The sequence below is a fragment of the Phalacrocorax carbo genome, chromosome 3, assembly GCF_963921805.1.
Source record: "Phalacrocorax carbo chromosome 3, bPhaCar2.1, whole genome shotgun sequence".
NCBI lineage: Eukaryota > Metazoa > Chordata > Aves > Suliformes > Phalacrocoracidae > Phalacrocorax > Phalacrocorax carbo.
Genome location: NC_087515.1, coordinates 21510578 through 21533319, shown reverse-complemented (window position 1 = coordinate 21533319; position 22742 = coordinate 21510578). Strand labels below are relative to the sequence as shown.

The 22742-nt window shown below is 37.1% G+C and overlaps 1 protein-coding gene across 3 annotated transcripts in view; it reads right to left on the bottom strand.

Moving 5' to 3' along the window:
- Positions 1 to 22742, bottom strand: part of THADA (THADA armadillo repeat containing) — a 165137-nt gene that overhangs the window by 132742 nt on the left and 9653 nt on the right. For all 3 annotated transcript variants that reach the window (XM_064446113.1, XM_064446114.1, XM_064446115.1), the window contains exons 12-22: positions 22173 to 22324; positions 21875 to 22030; positions 20558 to 20680; positions 19537 to 19660; positions 17951 to 18099; positions 16861 to 17071; positions 15372 to 15507; positions 14890 to 15026; positions 14316 to 14474; positions 12987 to 13144; positions 7229 to 7338 (exon numbers count right to left, since the gene is read on the bottom strand). In XM_064446113.1, coding sequence (XP_064302183.1) covers positions 7229 to 7338; positions 12987 to 13144; positions 14316 to 14474; positions 14890 to 15026; positions 15372 to 15507; positions 16861 to 17071; positions 17951 to 18099; positions 19537 to 19660; positions 20558 to 20680; positions 21875 to 22030; positions 22173 to 22324 — 1615 coding nt within the window. The remainder of the gene's footprint in view (positions 1 to 7228; positions 7339 to 12986; positions 13145 to 14315; positions 14475 to 14889; positions 15027 to 15371; positions 15508 to 16860; positions 17072 to 17950; positions 18100 to 19536; positions 19661 to 20557; positions 20681 to 21874; positions 22031 to 22172; positions 22325 to 22742) is intronic.

The window sequence follows — 22742 nt, the reverse complement described above, 5'->3', positions numbered from 1 at the left end:
AATCAAGTTTTCTACCTAAATAACTGAAATAAAGAATTTAAAAGAAAAGCTAAAAGGCAGCAGGTACTGATGTGAAAACCAAAATCTAATAGAAGGTCTACATCTGCTCTCTCCTTTACCATCCTCTTATTAAAGCAAGAATTTAGGTAGGCTAAAAACCTGATACTGAAAAACAAATGAGGCTTTAATCTCTAGTGAAACCCTCCTTTTCTTCTTTTACAAAATAAACAGAAAATTACTAATGCAGAAAACGGAGGTCACAGGAGGTGCCAGACAGGTCAGCAGAAGACACAGCACCCTTCTTACTCTTCAGTAATTCCCTTGGGATTTCCACCACAGGTTTCCTACACTGTTGCCAGACCTTCTCCCCATCCATTTTTAAGGGTAGCATCTCTTCAAAACAGCAGCCAGCATGTGAACCATCAGTCCAGAACACAGGAGAAACATGGCTTCACAAGGGGTATATCACCTCATATCACAGCATAAAAGAATCACAGAAGGCACTTCCCGCCCCAAGCCTGGGACAGAAGCAATCAAATTAATCTGGAAACTAACAGCGAGTTCTCTTTTCTTTGACTTTTTCTCTTGCTGATAATTAGCTTCCCCTGCTTACTTTCAGGACATGTTCCTTTGCCCGCTTTTCAGTACCTATGGAGAATGCAGTTCTAGGGTTGAGACCACACAAAACTTCTCAGGGATGTCCTCGGTGGGTCTCTGCAGCTAGACTCTACTTCGTAGTTCTTTTTATCCACATCAAGACATACTGCAAAAGCTACTACTTCCGATCATGTCTGTGACTCGTTTTACCTGCCTAGCTAAGCAAAATTTAAATGTCTTAGTTTAGTCATGCAAAGAACAGTGCTCATCTCTCTTCAGTACATTATCTTAGTGTTAAAGCAAACGTCCCATGAGACACATTTGCCTCTGCTGTGGTGCAGAACACAAAGTAAAGCATTCAGAAAATATTTAAAAGTTGATATGTAGCATACTGAATATTTTATTCTTAAGTAAACTGAGGGGGTGTTCCCCTTTCAGTAGTAGTAGAAAGAGAAGAAATATACTGAAAGCCAATAAACTTCAGACTCCCTTAAAACTGTATTGCTTTGATCTTGCCACAAGTAATTCTACCTTGTTTAGTCACCCACCAAGGCACTTTTTTTTGTTAAGGTGAAAGAGTTATTGCTTTAAAGTTAGAAACATTAGAGACTATTGACTTTGGGATGGAGAAGACTACTCCCTTAAATTTGGCAGCTCCATCTCCTTATGGTCTGGCAAGGAGAATATTGTCTTAAGAAGCAGGTGGCCCTTTAATTTTAAGAATAATGAAGCTTTACAATGTAAAAATGGTGGTCTTAAGCTCAAATGTCATTTTCCAGAATGAAATAGTAATTATTTTTACCAGATCAAACAAATAGTGTTGATAATTAAATTATAACAAAGTAACTTGATACAAAAATTACTTAGGATGCAGTACAGTAAGTGGTTTTCCACAAATTTCTGTCTGTCCGTCTGCCGGTTATAACAATTTCATACATGCCCAAAACCCCTTCTGTGGTCAGTATCAATGAGTACAAAAAGCCTGGCAATCCAAAGTTAAAACTAAATCCCTGTCCCTAACTTATATGGCTGTATTTTCTCCCATCCAAAATTAATGGTGTGTTAAGAACAAAAGGTCGATCTTGGATTTGGCCTTCCTGGATATCAGTGGTTTGTGAAATAAACTTCACATGACCAGAAGCATTTGCTACATGGATATATCCAGAATTCAGTGTTTCCAAGAGCTGTAATCAGTCCCTATATCTGGGGAAAAGGGGGTTTTCTTTCACCATTTATTCTCTCTCAAGAGACTGTAGTATTATTCTTTTTCACATAAGTAATGCAATTCCTATTCTCTATAAAGCTAGACTCTGTACCACCCCGGCACTTCTCAGACAATGAGGAGACAAGAAACTAGCCTCAGAAACAGATTACTATTCAAGGTATAAGGCACCCTAGAAAATGTCTACTTTTAAGAACAACTCCTCCAAAACTACGAAGGCCTTCCACTTGCATCCTCCTTTTCATATTATCTGCTCTAAATAAAGCAAAATTTTCCAAATTATATAGGTGCATTGAGAAAGGTGGTGTTTTGAGGTTTCTCTAGCAGTAAAGCAGAGCAGAGAGAACCTTGGGTGGCCTCAACATTTCAGAGAGACAATACCATTACGCCTATGTCTCTCTTTCACCAAGCTCGCAAATAGGGGGCAGGGGGCACGGAAATATGAACAGAGTTAAAAATCAACAAATCTTTGAACTGAGCAGCACCTTAACGTTGTGTCTTCTACTTCATTATATAATGTATTTCCCAACCCTACAAGCGTAACAATACGTAAGAACAGGGTTTTTTCCCCCTAGTTTATTTCTCTCCCTTTTAGACTTTCCTTCACATCTGTGATTACACTTTTGCTGACAATTTAGTGACAATTCTAGTAAATTTCACTAGGAAGTCCACCAATGTTTTTTGAATTTTACAAGAAGTCTTCCTAGCAGATCGTAGGGGCCTGGAAGGCAGAGAGTTACAGTCACTTCAGAGCAACACAATGAGTCAGAAGCAGAGTTTACTGCAAAGGATTAGGAGGGTCTACTCCCAGTTCCACAACAGAAATATTACAAAAGATCAGACACTGACAAGGCACAGATGAGTAATTTCCACTGATACTGGATAAAACACTTGTAAATTCAAAGCAGGGTTCTTGCTTGTTGTAACAGTTTTCCAGAAAACTGTAAGATATGGTCCTAACTTGTTACATATACATAAAATAGTGTTTACTAAGTTTAATTTAAGCTCCAATTTGAACATTTAAAAATATTCAAAATATGTTATTCCTGAATAAACACACTGTGCTCTATGACATAGCTCTTCCCAAGCCTTCCCCTTGCATTCTGCAACTTTAGTGAAGCAAAGCACTACAGCCATAGCTATGCAATGTCATGATTTTGAGATTTCCAGAAATCTTTTATGTTCTACTTGATCTTTCAGAAAAGCTTCACTAAATAAAATAAAAGCAAAACACCATTTGGAATAGAGAAATTGTTTGGGTATTTATAAGGATTACAGGAGATTCAAGTTTAAAACAGATGCCCAGAGGCTTCCAGGTACCTTCCCTAGCTACCATGTTATCGGACCAAATGAGCATCTGTAATTTCTCAGGACCTATGACAGGAAAATATTTTTTAAAAAACCATGTTATTTCATTGATATGAACATTGCTCATTTTGCTACAGTATGGTTTTCTGAAGGTGCAGCCACAGACAATATTAAGCAGACACGACAAAGAGAGCATTACGCCCCAGAAGGAATACAAACAGGGAAAAGGAAGAATGGTAACTTCCATATTTAAAGCAGACTCAGCAATTTACATCCAAATGTCAGGACAGCAATTTTATTTCATCAGGTTCCTAGGAAGTCTCCGCGGAGGAAAGATTTTTTTTCCACCACTAACTCAGACAGGCCTGAACACCATTATAATGACTGGTATTTAAGAGTTGTATAGCTAAAAGCGAGCTTAGATGATAAATATTCCAGCATATATTTTTAAGAAAATGTTTTACTATAAAAGTGAAGGACCATATTCAACTGGCATCTTTCATAAAAGCATGGGAAAAGGATTTGGCACAGTCTTAGTGACAGATTTTTCACTGGGTCTTAAAGTATGAATTAAAGTGTGAAGGATGCTTCTGTAGGTCTTGAGTTCAATTCTGTTCCAACAATGCGCATTTTTAATTCAACAGCTCAGCATTCATTTAGTTCAATGATTTTCACATTTAAGCTGTCAATTACTGTAAGCACCTCCAGTATTTGTGGGTGCAGCAGTAAATTAGCATAGATTCCAGCACACATGCTTCAAGACTGTCCACGTGCCTGGCAGCTTTGGAGAGAGGCAGGCCAGTTTGGCTTTACCTGCAGAGTAAAGCCCCACAGCTGCAGCAGGGTAAATGGAAAGACTCTGGGACACTCAACAGACCTGCAGGGCAACTGCATTCACCAAAAGTCTTAATGCGCCCATTCTGCAGAAGAGCCCCAAGATACTACTCATATCCCAGGAGTACCAACCAGAGTCACTGGCTATTACGGTATCAGCCTCCTTTCTCCTTCATTTTAAATAAAAATATTAGCCTTGAGGCCCATGCTTCCTCTTCTTTCATGGAAAGAAGTATGTTTCCACAGAGCTGTTCACTGGTTCTTGTAAACTGGCTGTTCCCTAAGGAATACTTGCTCTACTTGAAATACTTTAACTTTAAAAATACTAAGCAGTATGCATCATCAAAAAAACTGGTTTGGAGAACTGTTAATTCAGAAAGGGAAAAGTACTTAAATATAAGCACGTTTTTTTGTGTGTTACATACATACTGCTTAATGCTTTAATTGCTTCCAGAGAAGCAGAGCTCTCTTGAGCTTGGCTCTTCATTTTACTACATAATATAAAACTGCTCTTAAGTGGTCTGTGCTCCATTAAACACAATGGCAGAAAAAGGGAGAAGAAGGAACAAACATATCAGGAACTTCTCCAAAGTCCGGGTAGATTTACTTTATCCTATTTGCCTCAGATTTTAAAAGAAATTAAAAAACTGAAAATCAAAGAAAATCAGCTAGTCTGCCATGTAGAGAGTCCACTATAAACTGACAGCATGTTTTATATGTTTTCTAGTATTTCCTGCTTTTTAGTTTGCCTTCCTGCAAAGTTTGTTCTAGACAGTCCTGCACATTGACTGAGATCAGACTAGTGGGGCTGTACCTGCTTGGATCACCTCCTTTCTCCTCTCAAAAGGGCTGGTGGTAGTAAAAGGTCATTTGGGATTTTTTTTTTTTTAAATTTTAAACAGTATTACTCTGATGGCCAGACTCTCTTCAATCTGATGGAGGAATAAATGCTGTGAAACTAAAGTAGGTTGTACAACTTAACCATGAATTTTTTTTTACATCATCACATTTATAGTCATATACAACATACCTAGGGATAACATCCTTCAATATTCAACAATTGGTTCTATGCATTCTATACTGTTAACAGCTTACTTTATTTGCAGTACTACATTAATTTAATGAACACGCAAAGAAATACTACCTGACATGAAAATACTAGCTATTGGCACAGCACATTTTAATTTGTCACTGTATGTCTCAAAAGACCACCAGTGCCTTAATTTATTAGTATTTTGTTATCTGAACTTGTTTCTGCCTGTGGAAAAAAGCAAGTTTCACATACAAAACTAAGTTTAGATAATGATACAGAAAGTCTTAAGTTATGATGTCAGAGGTCTGCAAGAGAAGCAATGAAAAGAATGAAGGATTTTGCTGTTGGAGTGGGAGTTGCCTTTTTTTTAAACTAAAAAAAAACCCCAAAACTTACTATTGGAAGTGCAACATCCAGTTCAGGAGACTGAATGAAACAGTGCTTAGTCTGCTAAAGTATCTATAAACAACAGCCAGAAGTATGTAGCAGACAGCAGAACAACGTTCTGTACTTGACTTGGAAAAATCTTAAGTATAAAATGTCTGCTCCATAGCCCATTCAAATTAGATTCACTAATTGATGTGACAATATAACCACTTCTCTAGAAAGCTGCCCAGACAAGTGGGAACACCTTAATTGTTGTCCATGATAATATGTTTGCAGCCACTCATCTTGGCAAGCTTTTTCTCAGTCACTGTAGGAACTGCTCTCTCAATACTGTCAGCACTGAAAACAGAAAAGATCTAGGCCAGCAGGGAAATCAGTAAGAAGCCAGCACAAAGGGTGCCACCGAGCAATCATCTGATACATCACCTTAAAACTTCCTGAACCAAGCTTTCTCAGTACAGAAAAAGAACACAACATTTTCACAAGTGTATATAATGTATATAGATAGGCAAAAAGATAAGCAAGAACAGTATCATACATCAGTTTCTCTTCCTCTTCCAGTAAATCATCAAGTGTAAAGCAAGGTTGTGTGAGCTCTCAGCAAACTACTCAGACCAATTTAAAATGCTTCAGATTGCTAGCACATGAAAGGACCTAACATACCTTCTACAGAGACATCACCAACAGAACTGTGGCTTACAGTTTAACATCTCACTGGTATACAGAACAAAGGCCATAATGTGCCAAATTTCTACAGCAGAGCTGGTACCTACATGCAGCTACCCCATCGACATCCCATACCAGAGACCAGCCCCTCAGTTCTGTTGAGAAAACTGTCTGAGGGAAAAACTCTGAGAAAACTCAGCGAACCTGGTCAGGCAGCTGGTCTCTACTAAAACCACCAAAACTGTTTCCATCACCAGATTTATTTTTACTTTAAAAAAAAAAAAAAGAGCCAAACAAAACAAACAAAACTATTCCTTCTTCATTCCGCTGCACCACTCAGCATAAACAAGAAACAGATCAGTGCCTCAAACTGGCCCGCATGGGGCAAAAGGGGAACGTTGGTTACTTAACATGGCATTGCTGTGAAAGTACGTATACTTCAAACTGAAATTTGTCTGGTCTTTCCAAAAAACTACATCACAAAAACCCCACCAAAACCCACAAAGTCAGTAGAGATTTTGATTTGTCTTATTAAAAACTGGATATAATCACTATAAATCACAAAGAAACATTATGAACACTTGAAATAGGTAACTAAGCATGTAATGGGAATTCCAGCACTCTTGCCCAGACCTCAGGACAATTCTGCTTATTTAGTTCTTCTAGGAAAGTATAAAGTTACAAGGGGAAAGGGGAAAAAAATTAGAAAGACTGCATATCACATCTTGTGATGTGCTGCCAGGTAGTCTTCCAGATATCAGAATACACAACTCAATGACAAGTTATAGAAGTTTCCAGGAAAACATCCTGGCTGAAACAAAAAGTCTGGCATTCATTGTCATAAAGAACTGGTGAAGGGGGGGTAGAGGGAAAGAATTCTACACTCCTACTTTTCCCAAGAGCTTTTGAGAGCTGTTCAGCAAACTAAAATGCCAGAAATGGAGAAAAATGCAGCAAGCATTAAATGTCTGTATCATCTTTCAACTCCTAAGCACCATCTCTAACCATAAGTATCACAGTCCAAGTCACAGACATCATGTAACTAATGTCATAATCATGCCTACACTAAACTCGAATAAAATCCACATGAAATCAAGCATCTGCCTGCACAGCCAGTTTCAGGATTGATGCCACATTTGGTAAAACTATTACATTAAAAACATATTAAGTTGCCCATCTACCTGGAAAGCATTTCTGTGAGTTGCACAAAGCCAGCGTATGCCAATTCAAATGCACCCCTGTGCCTCGATTGCAGCAGATGATGTTTAAAGTAGTCCCCAATACTTTTAACCTAAAAAAGAAAAAAAAAGCTATTTGAAATTATATATAGACAAATCATTTCCGTATGCAAGATACTAATGTAATTAAAAGCAACAATCCTTCCCCTGGTTGGCAAGGCCACTGGCAAAAGCAAAAAGCAACTATAAGTCCTATCATAAAATATTATACTCAATTTTTCAGGTTAAAGGGATTGTACTATGTCAATTAAAAAAAAGGCCAAAGAAACATAAAATTAGCTATTTGTCCAAGAGGAACATAGATTTTAAGAAAAGAAAGGGACAACCCTGATTTTCAGAGGAAACAAACTTAGAATCCTTCTTGATTGCCTTCACTCTTACATAAAATGCCAAAGAAAATATCTACTAAATCACAACAGCAGAAACTAACATCTACAAAAATATCTGAGAAAGATTAATTTCAAACTTCAAAAATTGTGCCAAAGGGAAACAAACCTACCTCAGCTATTTTTAGGGTTCTAGGATTCTGTGTAATTGCCTTTGACTACTAGAAACAATTTTAAAATAAAACAAGATTTGTATGTATGTAGTAATGAGAGCTATATTTAGAAGTCTGAAAAAGCTAAATGCTGTAACTAAGCTTTCATCTATAGTTAATTTCTAGAGCTCTACCAAGATACCAAGTTTTTAAAGCTGTTCGGAAGCTTACAATTCCACACAATCTCATTCTACAAAGAGATACGCTTTTTTCCGCCCTACTTCCAACATAATTTGTTTACAACACATAGCACATGCTCAATTTTATGATGCAAAATTTTCTTCAGGAATACTTCCCAAGAGTTCTTCCACAAAACACTCTTCAAACCTTTTATATAAAACCAAGCTTAAAATACTGTTAACTTTCTAACAGAATCCTGTTTATTGTTATTTATAAAATAACATACTTTAGTAGTCTGACAGGTAATTAAGATGTCAGAGAAGTTAATTCATATCTAGCTATACGATTTTCCACCCCAATGTTAAGTAATTCATATTACCCAAGCAATGAGATTGTAATAATACAATTTAAAAAAAAAATAAAAAGACTAAGTATACTTATTATTCCCTGCAGCTAAAACCCACCCAATGTGAAACAAAAAAAAACCTGGAGATATTTGAGCTAAAACAGTTGAGAATTTCTCTGAGTGGATTTTAAGCTAGTTTATGTACCTCCAGGATTTCAGCTTTCTAGCCCAAAAGCTGGAGTAAGGGCCCTTTTTTCAGAGGGAACTCACCCACAGACAGACCAACTCTCCAGGTGTGTAAACAAAACCAAACCAAGAAAACCCTACACATGCAAATCAAATTACCGTCCTGTTCCACCACCACCCGTACATTTTTAGAATAATTCATGCGGATTTTTTTGGGGGGGGGTGTCACATATCTTTCAACTTTACTATTTATATTTCTGAGCATTTTGCAACAGCCACATTAACTAGAAGCTTACTACATATTGAACTCTGATATGTTAATTTCCACTCATAGTCTAGAGTTTGAAGAAAACGCACTTCCACAACTCAGTTCTCACAGATAACATAGGACTGATCCTGAGGCAAGTGTGTAAGTATAGATTCTTATCTAACAGCATCATGCCATCCATAAGTGTCCAGATTCCCTGTGTCCTAAAACCAGTACTTCGTATGTCAGGGTGGAGAACAGGTAAAGGAATTCACATTCTCTACAACATCATGAAGATCCCCAGCAACTGTAAGAAAAGGTGACTCTACCAACTTTGCATGCACAGGAAATAACACCCCAGTTCCAGTTAAAATTTTCAAATTTGGAGCGCAAATATCTTAAATACATTTTATCATCTTAGTCAAAAACCTGGAGTACGGTAGATGAGTCTTACTAATGCAACAATCAACAATTTACAGGGCTATGCTTGCTGTTGAGACTGGGAATCTCAGTATTCAAGGCACAAATTCTGTATAAGAGATTCCAAAAGTGCTCTGAGAAGCAGCTGGTACATTTGTGCTTCATATCTTATTTTCCTGGCAATAAGATTTCACTTAAGTAGGGTGAGACATTCTAGAGGGTATTTTTCAAACCATTAGGAGAGGATGGCTTTAACGCATAAAGGACTGCAAAAGCATCTCACAGGAACAACTAGTAGCCAGTGAACTATTGGCAACCATACTGAACTCAAGTGGAGATAGACTGATTACATTAAGAACAGGGGAGACATTGTTTTTTGGTGGGTTTGGGGTTTTGCATTGTTTTAAATTGTTCATTGAAGAGAACAAACTCCAAAGCAGCAATGGGGGCCACAGTTTTGCACCAGTGGCACAAGTAACAAGTACTAGAGTACAGTAGAATATTTCAATTGGAAGGGACCTACAATGATCATCTAGTCCAACTGTCTGACCAATTCAGGGCTGACCAAAAGCTAAAGCATGTTATTAAGGGCATTGTCCAAATGCCTCTTAAACACTGCCAGGCTTGGGGCAACCACCACCTCTCTAGGAAGCCTGTTCCAGTGTTTGACCACCCTCTCGGTAAAGAAATGCTTCCTAATGTCCACCCCCGGTACAGCTTTGAATCATTCCTACTTGTACTATCACTGGATCCCAGGGATGAGAGATCCACACCTCCCTCTCCACTTCCCCTCTTCAGGAAGCTGTAGAGAACAATGTGGTTGTCCCTCAGCCTCCTTTTCTCCAACCTAGACAAGCCCTAAGTCCTCAGCCACTCCTCAGAGGACATTCCTTCCAGCCCTTTCACCAGCTTTGTTGCCCTCCTCCGGATGCATTCAAGGACCTTACTGAGGGTTTTAAGTACTTGAAAGTCTTCTGTGTTCTTCAGTGTTCCAACAGAAGGCCTCAGATCAGCTCTGTGACTATTGGGTTAACACAAGCGGCACCCCTGGCATCGCGACTGTACTGGAGTCTTTACTACTTCTGCTGCCTATTTCCTTTCACTTTGGTACACATTTCTGGCAAGCAGATCTCCCAAAATCATCCTGAAACTTCACAGGAGAGATAAACAGGAGTTTGAGGAAGAGCTCAGAGTTCTTCCAGGCTTGGAACATCGTCTCATGGTTTGCAGATCATATGTCAAAATCAACACATAGCCTTCATTAGGTATCATTTTGTTGATTACATGGTGGTTACTAGGCTATGATACTGTTTGTATTGTCTTAACAGGCAAAGCTTTGAGCCTGCCGTCTCTGGATTTTAAGGGTCAGATGGAGAACGAAAGGTAGAACATATATTTGAACAGAGAGGTTTCTCCAGGTATACTAGGCACTTCCTATGTCTATTTTTAAAGGCAAAGGAGCCATCACAAAATGACTTCGGCTTTGCAAACTGTGAATTCAAACACAGTATTTTGAGACCCCTCTATAGACACATTTCCACACCAAGGGGCTGAAGATGTTACAGTCAGTGCACACAGCGGCACTCAAATGCCATGCAAACCCAATCTCTTACTCAAAAGACATGAAAAGTGCAAATTTGATATGCTCCAACTTGTAATAACAAAAAAAGACAAAACACCAGTATCAAACAAGAGCTGCCCTTTCTGCCAAGTTCGTCTACACACGTACACACCAAAACTGACAGTGTTAACAGCTACAAAGAGGAATCAAGAATTAGCGCCACAAGGAGCTGGCTAACACCAATGCCTACTGAGCACAGTTCTGTTGTGCCATTTCTTAATGTGGACCAGCACCAAAAGACATCGTCTTTTAATTTGCATACTCAATTAAAAAAGAGGGCAAAAATAATCAAATGACTACATGCAAATTCAACACTATGTATTTTGTGTGAATAAACAGTGACAGTAACACTGATCCCATTACATACAATTTAACAGTTACTGACCTAGACATGAAGCAAAGTACAAGATGAGGAAGGCTTTGCAACAGGATGACACAGAATGGCCAAGTGGTGCCACCAGATTTTTTTCAACAATTACTTAACCCTGACTCAAGGAAATAAGATCAAGGTTTCCCTTGAGTTTTTCCCCACTGTATTCCTAAACCTCTTCTAACACTTTCAGAAGAAAGAAAGAGTGTGTGCAGTTTTAAGGGAAAGTTCTACATGCACAGGATACCAAAATCCAATTCTCTTACTTCTCAACACTGAAAAGTGTTCAAGAAAAGTCTGAAGCCACAGCAGTTCTGGTACTGACATTTCTAGTCATTTATATAGAAGTCCCCTCCTTTTCCTTTTCCTTTTTTTTTCTTTTTTCTTTTTTTTTGTGTGCACAATAGGATAATGGCAGCTACAAAAAGTGCAGAGGAAATGCCCATGTTTTTTTCCTAACATATTTATTATACATTCAGCCAAATTGTATTTTCTTGTGTATTTCCTTACAAGCCTGAGGAAAATCAGGATTTCAAACTGACTTCTCATCAATTAGCATTCTTCAAATTAGAACACAGCCATTCTGTTTTACAGGATGACATCAGGAGCACAGACTGTAATGGGCATCTATAGGAAAACAAGGTACATTGCTTGATAATGTATCATTTCTGAAAGGGCAACTAGTAATGCCTGCTTTCTAAATAAAGACAGGGATGCTACAGCTAGAGCTGACTCATTCTAAGATACCAATTCCTTTCTGACTTGGAGCAGATTAAGGAACATAATGGTGGAAACAAGTATCTGTTCTCTCTCTCATCTACCCTCCAGACTTCTGCAACAATACAAGCACAGCTGTTAACCAGATGAAAACGTGAAGGCTAGAGACAATGCAAGAATAAAGACACTAACACTATTTCCATGGCATCATAACATTAGATAACATAAGAAATAAAATCTGCAGTACATTATACAATTATTTATTTTATGACAGAAAGTTCTAACACCTAAGGCAAAACTAAATAAATGTTTTCTGTTGGAAAGAAAAAGAGGTTTAAAAGTAGTATGCCTTGCATATTTCAATCTTCCATGTAGAGACTGGTTTTGTTGAAACCATATGGAAATGAAAAGGTCATCAATTAAAAACAGAAATTTAATAAACACAAAATATTTCCCAAATAAATGCCTGTGGTAATCTAATTTCTTGTAAACACTGCACTCAACATTCTACAAGAGACCCAGATGGCATATTAACATTTCTGATCTCGTAAATAAAAAAAATTGGAGGAAAAGAGAGTCACATTACATACAAATTATTCGTAATTCATTCTCCTACACAGTACAAGACTATGACTAGTCAGCATGTTTGACTTTCAGAATTATTTATAATGAAGTTCAATTAATGAAGAGTTTTAACCAAAATCCCAACATGCAGGGTTCAAAATGAAACAGAAGACATTTTGAATATAAGTCAGTTTAGAAGATTTTTAGCAACTCTATTAATGTCTAATACATACCAATACATATATGCATAGGGAGGGACACATTGGTATCCCTGAATGCAGTGTACATCTTATAAATAACCCAATACAATTACAATCAATATTCCTTGAATTTGTCAGCCATGTATAATTCTTCCACTTATCTATTACTACTATAGTTATGCTTTCTACATATCACTTTATCAAAAATAGGCTGTTAATAAAGCATAATAAAACAAGAAAGCCACAAGAACATGGCAATTAAAAAAAATACTTATTCCCTACAGAACATAGATTTAAGAAAAAAGTTTTCTGGAAATTGCCTTCCCTCCCTGCCAGAAAGTGAAGGTTTTATAACAATAATTACTTTCCTACCTGTTCTACAGTAATCAGCCCATCTGAAGGTTCAGGTGCAGCCTGCGACGGCAAAAGTTTACACAGTGTCCCTAAAAGCAGAGATACTTCCTTCATGCTTCTCCAGCAACATACAAGAACCATTTGGGCTGTGACATCACATGTTTGTCTGTCTTTACCTTAAAAATAAAAATCAACAAATGTAATAGTGTAACTCAAGGTTCTCAGACACAGACTTGTAATTTAAGTTTCATTCAGCCTGATCATCTTACAAAATGCAATTAAACATGAAAAAAATCTAATCTTGTTAACCCAGAAGATAATTCAGTTCTGCTGACCCTAACTGCTTCCACTCCTGAACACTCACTGTACTTCATTCTGCCTGGAAAAGGCAGCAGTATACCATTTAACCAGGAAGCTGCTATTTTGAAGAGTTAAGGTCTTTTGGTCACAATTCATATTCACCTGCACACTGAACTATACAAACACCTACGTCTTTGGAGCCAGGCTGCAACAAACTCCACGTCAATCATCAATCCATCACTCACTATATGTGACTTGGTTTTTAACCCAGGTGCCTCCATGGGAAGAGACCAGGCAACGGCATGAAGTTTTTAATGCAACAGCCCCATCTGGTGGCCAACTGCGCCACTTCAAGTTATTTACAGGCTTCTTTTCATGAAATAAAACACACGGCCTGACTAAAACTACTTTAAACATGGGGGGGAACACATGAGGAAAAATCTTAAATATTTAAGATTTTAAATGATTGCATAAACTATTAAAAATGTACAGATATAAATTTATGCTGGCATACATTAAATAGGCCAAAGTTTACAATTTCTTTATCACTGTAAGGCTTGATTTCCGAGCTGCCATTCATTAAAGTAGACAAATACTATGTAACATTTTACCACAGGTATCTTTCCATACAGAAGCTTCTGCTTATGGAACTTCATACAACAAGTTTTACTGCATGAACATATTTCCCGCTAGTCTTGTGTACACTGGAGAGGGGAATCACACCTTTCAACAAGAAATGCATTAAAAGCGTTGCTTCATAGAGGTGGTGTTAAAGATTCCCTGGCCTGTGCAGTTAAGGCAATAGTCTAGGCCAATATCAAAACAACTCATTTTCACTTGTGCTCTAAGAGAGATTAATCACAATCTTCCAGAAACACAGTGAATTAGTCTTTAAAACCATGCCCGTGAATAACTAGCTTCTGACAGATTTATTGAAGAAGTGAAACATTATACAGAGCAAGTAACTTCCAATTTTGATCACCCATGTAAAATGCCTACTCTATAAAGAATATCTTGATTTAATTACTAATACAGTATTGGATTTACCTCTCATTTCTGTGCAAATATTTTCCATTGGCCTGTGGTCAGCCAGCTTTTCAGACTCTACTTTGCAGTGTTCCTGCAAAATTTTTGCTTGCAGGAAATAATCATTCGTGTCCTGTGGTTGTATCTCATGCAGAATCATCTGCAGACGACCTGCACTTTCTACACATTAAACAAAAGGAATATTTAAGATAGTTTTGGTTTTTACTTCCAGTTCTTTATAAAAATGTAATTTATTTTGGATATGTGGGTACAGAAGAAAGCTATTAGAACTAAAAAAAAACAAAGTACAAAACTATGGTGATCATGAGGATTAAGGAAGAAAGAAAACTGGACTTTACAGTCATCAGTTTTGAAACAGATGCAACAGTCTGCAAATTTATTTTATTATTTAGTGCAGAAGTCAAGACAACCTCTATCAGAAGTTGAAAGAGTGGCTTAAGATTATGACATCAAATGAGAAATTGAAAGGGAAGGATGATAGCTCTAGTTCTGACTTGCTATAGGACGAACAGAATTTCAGGAGCTCCAGATTTTAACAGAATTCTTTTGGGGTTTTGTTTATTTGTTTGTTTACCTGAATCACTATCCATTGGAATAAGACCCTCTGGTGATGAGCTCTGCACTACTGGTGATACTACAGCAGAAAGTTTGTATGACATCAGAATGAGCCTGGCCACCATTTCCTTCCATTCAGGTACCAATGTCAAGTTACTTAAAAAACAAAACCAAAAAGAAACCACAAACAAAAAAACAACACAACATGGATTAAAAATAATTTTATATTCAAAACAAAGAACAAAAATTACAAACACTTCCTCAACAGTATTTATGAAAACTCTAAATAGGATACAGTTTGAGAAGTCCTAAGACTAAGTTTAACGCATACAAAGGAAGTATCCAACAGCGAGCTAAACAGTGCAGCAGCCAGTAAGAGTTCTAAAAGCCACAGGTACTGGATTTCATAACACTGTTTGCTTTTATGTTTTTCTGAGCAGCTCCTCCACTGTGCTGAAGTATGGAGTTACGACTTACTATTGAGCAGTACGCTTTACTTACTTAAAAGGCAATTGCTGCAAAGCCCCAGTTATACAATGCACTCTCCCGTACATTGGGAATGATGCTGCTGCTTGAAGCAAAGACTTCTTAGCTTGAAATATTTCTTCTTCAACATTCACCAACAAAAGCTTGATAACTAAAATTTTAAAAAGTATAGATTTGCGTTATACATACATACATTGTTTTTTCCAAGAAACAAATCTGCTTTAAAGAAACAGGAATTAAGCCTGTTCACACAAAAATTGAATGGAAAATCCACAGCAATTTCACTGTTTACACTTTTCACTCTTCTGACATTCAAATAAAATGGTAAATGTTGATTTTCAGTTACCTGGACTGAAGCAATATTTGTTATAATCATTTAGTCTGTCTATCCGAATCAAACAGCACAGCCCAGATCCTATACCCAGGGACAATCCCACAGCTCATGAAGTCAAAAGAGGTTACCTACCACATACTGAAGTCAGACTTCACCCTTAGAGCTACGTTTATACAACAAACAGTTCAGCAGAATATTAAAGATCGGAAGTTTACAGTCAAATATTTGAATCTTAAGTTAGCCACTAAAGAACCTGCCCAATTTTCAAGGATGCATGCACCTGTTTTATTTGTACCATGTGGCATATCAATGTCAGAATCGAAATGAATTACAGACCCAAATAATGAACTATGGATAACTAACAACAGGAGATTTCTATAACAATAAAACATGAGGTTATCCATGCATTTGCTTCATTTATGTCAACCACAACCATGTCTCAAAATCAGGATTTCCCTGCATATGAAGAAATTAATAGGCATCTGTAGAAAAGTCAATAATGGCACAAAATGTGTCCAATAGTGAGTTTACTACAAATTACATCCATTGCTTTATTACAAATAATGAATTTGAAGATTTTATTCTTATTGCAAATTACAAAATGTGGGGCAACTCTGTTTAATGAATTTGCCAGGTCTGCCAGATCTAAAGCCTCTCAGCTTTCATCCAGAGGCACTAAACCAAAGAAATATTCCACATGTGAACAAAGCCTAATTACTGCAGAAATGTATGTGCAGGACTGCAAACCACTCAGAAAAATGGTTCCAAGGGGCAGCACTGCAAACATCAGGTACTGGAACATGACACAGACCAGCTACAGCTGCCTTTGCTCAGGGTGAGCGAGCTCTCAGAGAAAGCACGGGTACCTTTCCTGCACTTTATGTGCACAGCTTCATCAGGCTAGCTACCCAGCCCTCGATGTCACTTTCCCTCTGATCCAAATAATAAAAGTCATCATCTAAGAACGTTCCTTAGCCTCAACACAAACAGGACTGGAGTAAGATCTTACTGAGGCACCTGACTACTTAACAGCAAAACAAAATACACTTAAAATCCTACTAGAAAGAAGCATCTCTTACTCACTGTGCCTCCTACCAAAAGCATTAAGGAAAAGCAGTAAGGTTTCAAATAAGTCTAAAAAACATGGGGATTCATTTCCCCAAAACTTACCTGCTAAAGTGTTCTTCTCCACTGTACTTACTGATGTGTTTTCATCAGTCTGAGGGTTATGCTTAACCCATTTTCGTAAACAAATATGCTGTAGCCCTTTATGATATACTAAAAAGTTCAACAAATATGAAGCAGTGACACAATCGTATGGCTTGGTACTTGTGCTAAGATCCACTGCTGCTTGGAATAGGAGATCTACGCTTTCAGAATCCTGGAAAAAAACCAATATTGCTCATTTTATTAGTCTTCCATATTGATTTAATTAAGCTACCTACCACCCTGGAACCTAAGGACATGCTTTTCAGTAAGTTTGCTGGTACATATTTCGTAAGAGTAGTCTATATTGTGAACTGATCACCTTACACTCAAAACATGCATGTGTATGTATTTAGCAAAGATATTATTACATACATACTTGAGGATGGGGACAGTCATTTACAAAGCAGTATTCAAATACACTGCACTTCACAGGATAATGGGTTTGGGTTTGTTGGGGGTTTTTTGTTTGGCTTTTTTTTTTTTTCCAAAATACTGTTTTATCTGCTAACAGCCATCACAGAGAAACACAGTTTATCAGGAAACAGTATTTGTTCTCCAGTACTTATGAATTCAAAAGTAACTTTTAATGAATTAATAAGCAGAAAAATCCGTTATCAAGTCAAAGGGCAAACTTTGGGAGAAATCAAAAAACACAATCAGATAATGAAATCTGAGACTGATCAGAAAGGAAAAGAAACACAGAGCTGAATTTCTTAACATACAAGAGTAACCAAGTCAAAATGCCTCAATCCTTTACAAAGTGAAGTCACAGCTAAGGAAGGAGCTTGCATTAAAACTGCTTTGACAGTTCACAGTCATACCCAATGAACTTCCCAAACTCCTTCATCCATTAGTGAAACAAGCCTCCTTAGGTAAGCGCAGAAGCAATGTGAAAATACATAGAAGATGCTAGCGATGAACACTACTGCAGGCAACTTGGACCGACTTATTTTCAGAAATTATGCTTTGTACCTAACCCAAGTACCTGGAAAAATATAGAACGTTAAACAGAGTTATTTCGTGAAAGATTAAACTATTTTTAATTACATACCTGTAAATTAAATGCAACATCACGCAGTTTCATCAAAAGCCCAAATGCCAGAGCTTTCACTTCCTCAAAAGTACTGGCAAAACACTGGATCAAAGTTTGGACACGAGTAGAATCAATCTCCTGATCCAACTGAAAAACTTGTGCCTGGCCTGTTCAAAGAAATCAATGCCTTACATAGTTTTGCTGTAATTTTTTCCAGAACAAGCATTGTATTCACATTTTGCTTAGCTATACTAAAAGAAGCTTTAATATAAAATTTCAGCTAAAGCATTATTTTAATACTACTTCTCTTAATAGGTCTTAAAATGCCATGTTTATTGTTGGGGGAAAAATAAAAGGTTACCATATCAAAAAAAAATAGCCTCAGTAATACAGAAAATAACTTACTGCCAAAAACAGAATCCCATTTATTCACATTAAATTCAGCATTGAAAAGAACCTTTATTTTACCTTTGCTTAAAAATTATTTTTCTGGAAGTATGTACTATTAGAAAATAATTCCTCTCAAAAGAGGTTTAAAACTTCAATGTATTTTGAGGCTTGGTTTTCAGGGTTCTTTTTGTCATAGGAATAATCCCCTAAAATGGAAGCCATTACAAATTTTTGCTTTTAACTTAGATTTAAAGGAGTCATGACTTCTGGCGACTGACCTAATTCTGTAAAGAAGCCAGAAATTTTAAGATGTAAACAAATGCACCACGTTGAAGCACAGAACACAACAGCAGCTAAATCTGCTTTACAGAAGTAATGTTAGGCTTCTGAAATCCTCAAGCTGATGTTATAAACAACCCTAAATACAAGTATTAAAAAAAACAAAACCAAGAGCAACTCATAATAATAAAATTAATGTGTTCTTGATTTATCAGGAGTTTTGAGAAAAAAACCTATCAAGAAGGTATTTCTACTTCCCTCTCAAAATGAACTTTTATCTTACGTCTCATTTATTTAAAAAAAATAGTTACAATTTAAGACTGAAAACATACTTTTATGTTGGCCTTATGATCCAGAGACAAGATTTAGCAATACCACCAATACTCCAAGGCTCTAACTAATACTTCTTGAATTGGGGTTGTCATAACATTGTGAAGAAAATTTAAAATAACAGCAGCACACATCATAAACCATCCAATTAAACTGTTCCTTATTTAGTATAACAGTATCATGAGGATATGCAAGCCTTTTCAATCAAGAGTTTTCATGGTCTCTATGTTTTAAATTACATATTATCAAAATGTTAGATCAGCAAAAGGGGATAAAGTTATCAAATATATTGAATCTTGTACAAAAAGTTTTCTTCATAACAACAAAAATAATTGAAAAACCTTGCTAAAAACAGGCTATGCAAGAAAATCCCAATTTATGGAAGATAATCAACTGGATATGAATATCTGCATTTACTTCAATATTCTATTTTCCAAAAAAACTTACTATCCTTCCTTCAGGTAAAATGAAAGCCAGAAAAGAAATGCCATAGAAATTAAGGACTAAAAATATTATTTTACTTTGACTGAAACTGACTAGCTGGCATAAAAGAATCTTCTTCAATAAACTCCCATTCCTACAGCCTATAAAATCAGGCTTCTCACCTTTTGGAACAGAAAATATTTCTGCTATTGATCCTAAAATAGTTAGCACAGAAAATCTGGTTGAGTGTGATGAGCCAGGGAACAGTACCTCAAAAAGTCTGTCACATACAGATGACATGAAAACCTGAAAATCACAAGAAAAATTTTAAGACGGTTTACTTGTTGCTCTACAAACAGAAGTCTAAGTAACTGAATTCAGGACATTCTGATTCACAGGTTACCCAAAAAATTTATGACATTACAGTTAATTTTGAAAGAATGGAAGGTCTACCTTCATAGTACTGACAAATTTCTTGTTTCCTAGAGTACAGTGAAGGCTAGACAATTGTTTGGTTTTTTTTTTAAAAAGTTTCCCTTCCCCATGCCCACAAGAACATGGCCACTGTGTCAGACTTTTGAAAATTAGTTGAACAAGAATAGCAGAACTCAAGACAAGAAACAATTTAACACAGAGAAACTGAATACGTGAGCCTTCAAATAGTAAAAAAGGACAAATACAGAAGAAGCCTTCATACGACCTCTTCGTGCTGAAGTTCTGTCATTCATTCTCTCACTGATCATTCTGGAGGGCTAGAAAAAGGCTCAACGGAACTCTTTCAAGCCCAAGTAACACACAGCACTTAAAACTTGCTACTAAACTGCCAGCAGCTGACAAGACATTTACCTGAAAATTTTACTTTGGACATCTCCAGTCATTCCCCATTCCCCATTTACTGCTGTTTCAGTTCACATCATGGAACAATCCCCCAGAAAATAACCTTTATTGATTTTGGACAAAATTAACCTTAAAGATACCCTCCAAATGCTAATAGGCACTCAGTTCATGAGACAACTGTACATTTAGCAAAAATTAACTTGTGTGAGTGCATACAGACTGGACAGGGTCCTCAGCACTGTTTTGCTTTACAGGCATCTTCCTTCTGTGCGGCGCTATTTCCTAACTACTTCTCAAGAACAACGAACCATCTTTCAGAAATGCTATCCCACCTCTTATATCTCTATCTCTAGCAGTCTAACTTACTTTATATTGCTGCAAAATTCCCAAAGGATGCCTTTTAGTTGAGTCTTCAAGTAACTCTTGCTTGGTTTTATTTTGCTCCAATTTATAAAGTACCTGGGAACTTTCTTGTATCCTACAAAATAACTTTTAAAACAATAGCAAAACATAGGTAAGGCAAGAATCATTGACAGTTAAAATGGCAAAAGGGGTCAGCTTATTTTCCAGAACATACTGCTTGCAATTTTTAAAAGTTTGCACACAGTATAACACAGAACAGATCCTTCTCTCTCCAGTCCCAAACCAAGTTTTTTGGTCCCCATTTCTCTTGTGACCAAACTTTTCTCTCCCCCTGCACCTCCAACACCTTCTTTCATCTTTCAACTTTCATCTTCTCCTTAAATTCATGGTCGTCTCCTCCCACCTCCCCATTTTCTGCAGAACATATGCTCCTCTATTAAAAAAACACCTTAATTAATGCATATAATTTTTATAGCTTCAGTGTCTCTTACAGAGTCTGACTCACCTCAGCAGTGCTTCCCCCATCTCTTTTATCACCCACTAGTATTATTTCCTTTCTTATTACACTCCCTCTGCCACAATTTTTTCCACCTCATATTCCCCAGTCTGTACTAGGGAGAATGGAAAGAGATGGACTTCTCTTTTGTTTCCAAACCTATTCCCTCATTTTTTCCCCCTCTCAAATTAATTATTTTCTCCTTCCACACTGCTTTCTTTTGCCATTAACATCTTCCAAAACAGTCTTTATACATACATGGTTTCCTCATTTTATCCGTATCCTTCCACCATGATCTACATGTGACCTTGGCAACTTCCACAAAATTGACACACTGAGGCCCTGCAGACTATAACAGCACAGCCACATGTCGTGCTGTTCCCTCAATATATTCATCTACCTTGTCTTCCAAGTCAGGTTGCTGAGGCTGACCAAGTGAACATGATTTTGCCTGAGGTCTGATAAGTCTATGTAAACACACTTTTAGTCCACAACAAAGGTAACACAAGGTTCATTACTTACTCTATGGCACATTGCTTTGCTATGGTAAAGTACGAATACACTGACAGGTTAAGCAACACTTGCTACCATTCGTGATCAAGTTACTGTGCCTATCACTTTTTTGTTGTTGTTGTTCAAGCCATCCTTGCCTGCAAGGACTTATCACCATTCAGCTGGGTGATACATAGAACACAGTCCTGGCCTTAGAGCTTCTAATCTTTCAGATGGCCAACTCCATAACATACTCAGTAGAATTTTTTTTTTAAAGTGGCATATAACTAACATAATAGGTACATTAGACATTGTTTATAGTTTGAAATTACCTTTCTCAGTAAAGAACATATCTGTTGCCTTACTGAAGGAGACTGGTTGTTCAAGTTGTACATCATAAAAAATTGAATGAGTTGCATTTCTTCCATAGACACAATTTCTGTGCTACGATGGGTTTCACAAAGTAAACCTAAAGCGTCAATGCAAACCTGAAAGATATTTAGATGTTGATCACGAAAGAGTTACAGGCAGTTGTTACGATGCCTTTCTTTTAAAACAATGCTGACACAGTGTTTGGCATCAGAGCAATTCTTCTGATTTAAAGACACAAAAACCCTGTTGTCCCTCTACCTGATTGTGCTGATGAACTAGACCCTGTTTTATACATTCAGTGGATATTAGACCATTGCTCATGATGTTTGAAAGTTCCAGGTGTCCGTGAGCTCTGGCTGTTCTTAGGCATGCCATTAATGCTCCAAGAGCTCCTCTAGTATTGCGAGAGCCTAAGAAAAAAACAGTAATAATTATAGTTTGATTAACACAAACAATGTACTGATTGCGATGCTTGTCAGAAGCTTCCAATACTTCCAGCACATGACCCCTACCCACCATCTATTTTTTACCCCATAAACTCCAAAAGACTGTGTCTGTCATAGATTAGACTAGTTCTAAATCGCCTGGTTCCCAAAAAGCTTCATCTTCAACATGTCATATGAAAAAAGGACCTTGTGAAGTCCCACAGGCCCTTATTTTAGAATTACACTAAATTATGTCAAAAACTGCAAGAGAATCATTAATCTCATCTCCATGTATTTGCAGCAAAGTAGAATTTGCAAAACCCTGTTACTGGACACAGCTGTGTAAGAAATAACAGCAGAACAGAAAAATAGTAGAGAAAAATACTAATATGTAGCAAAGTTT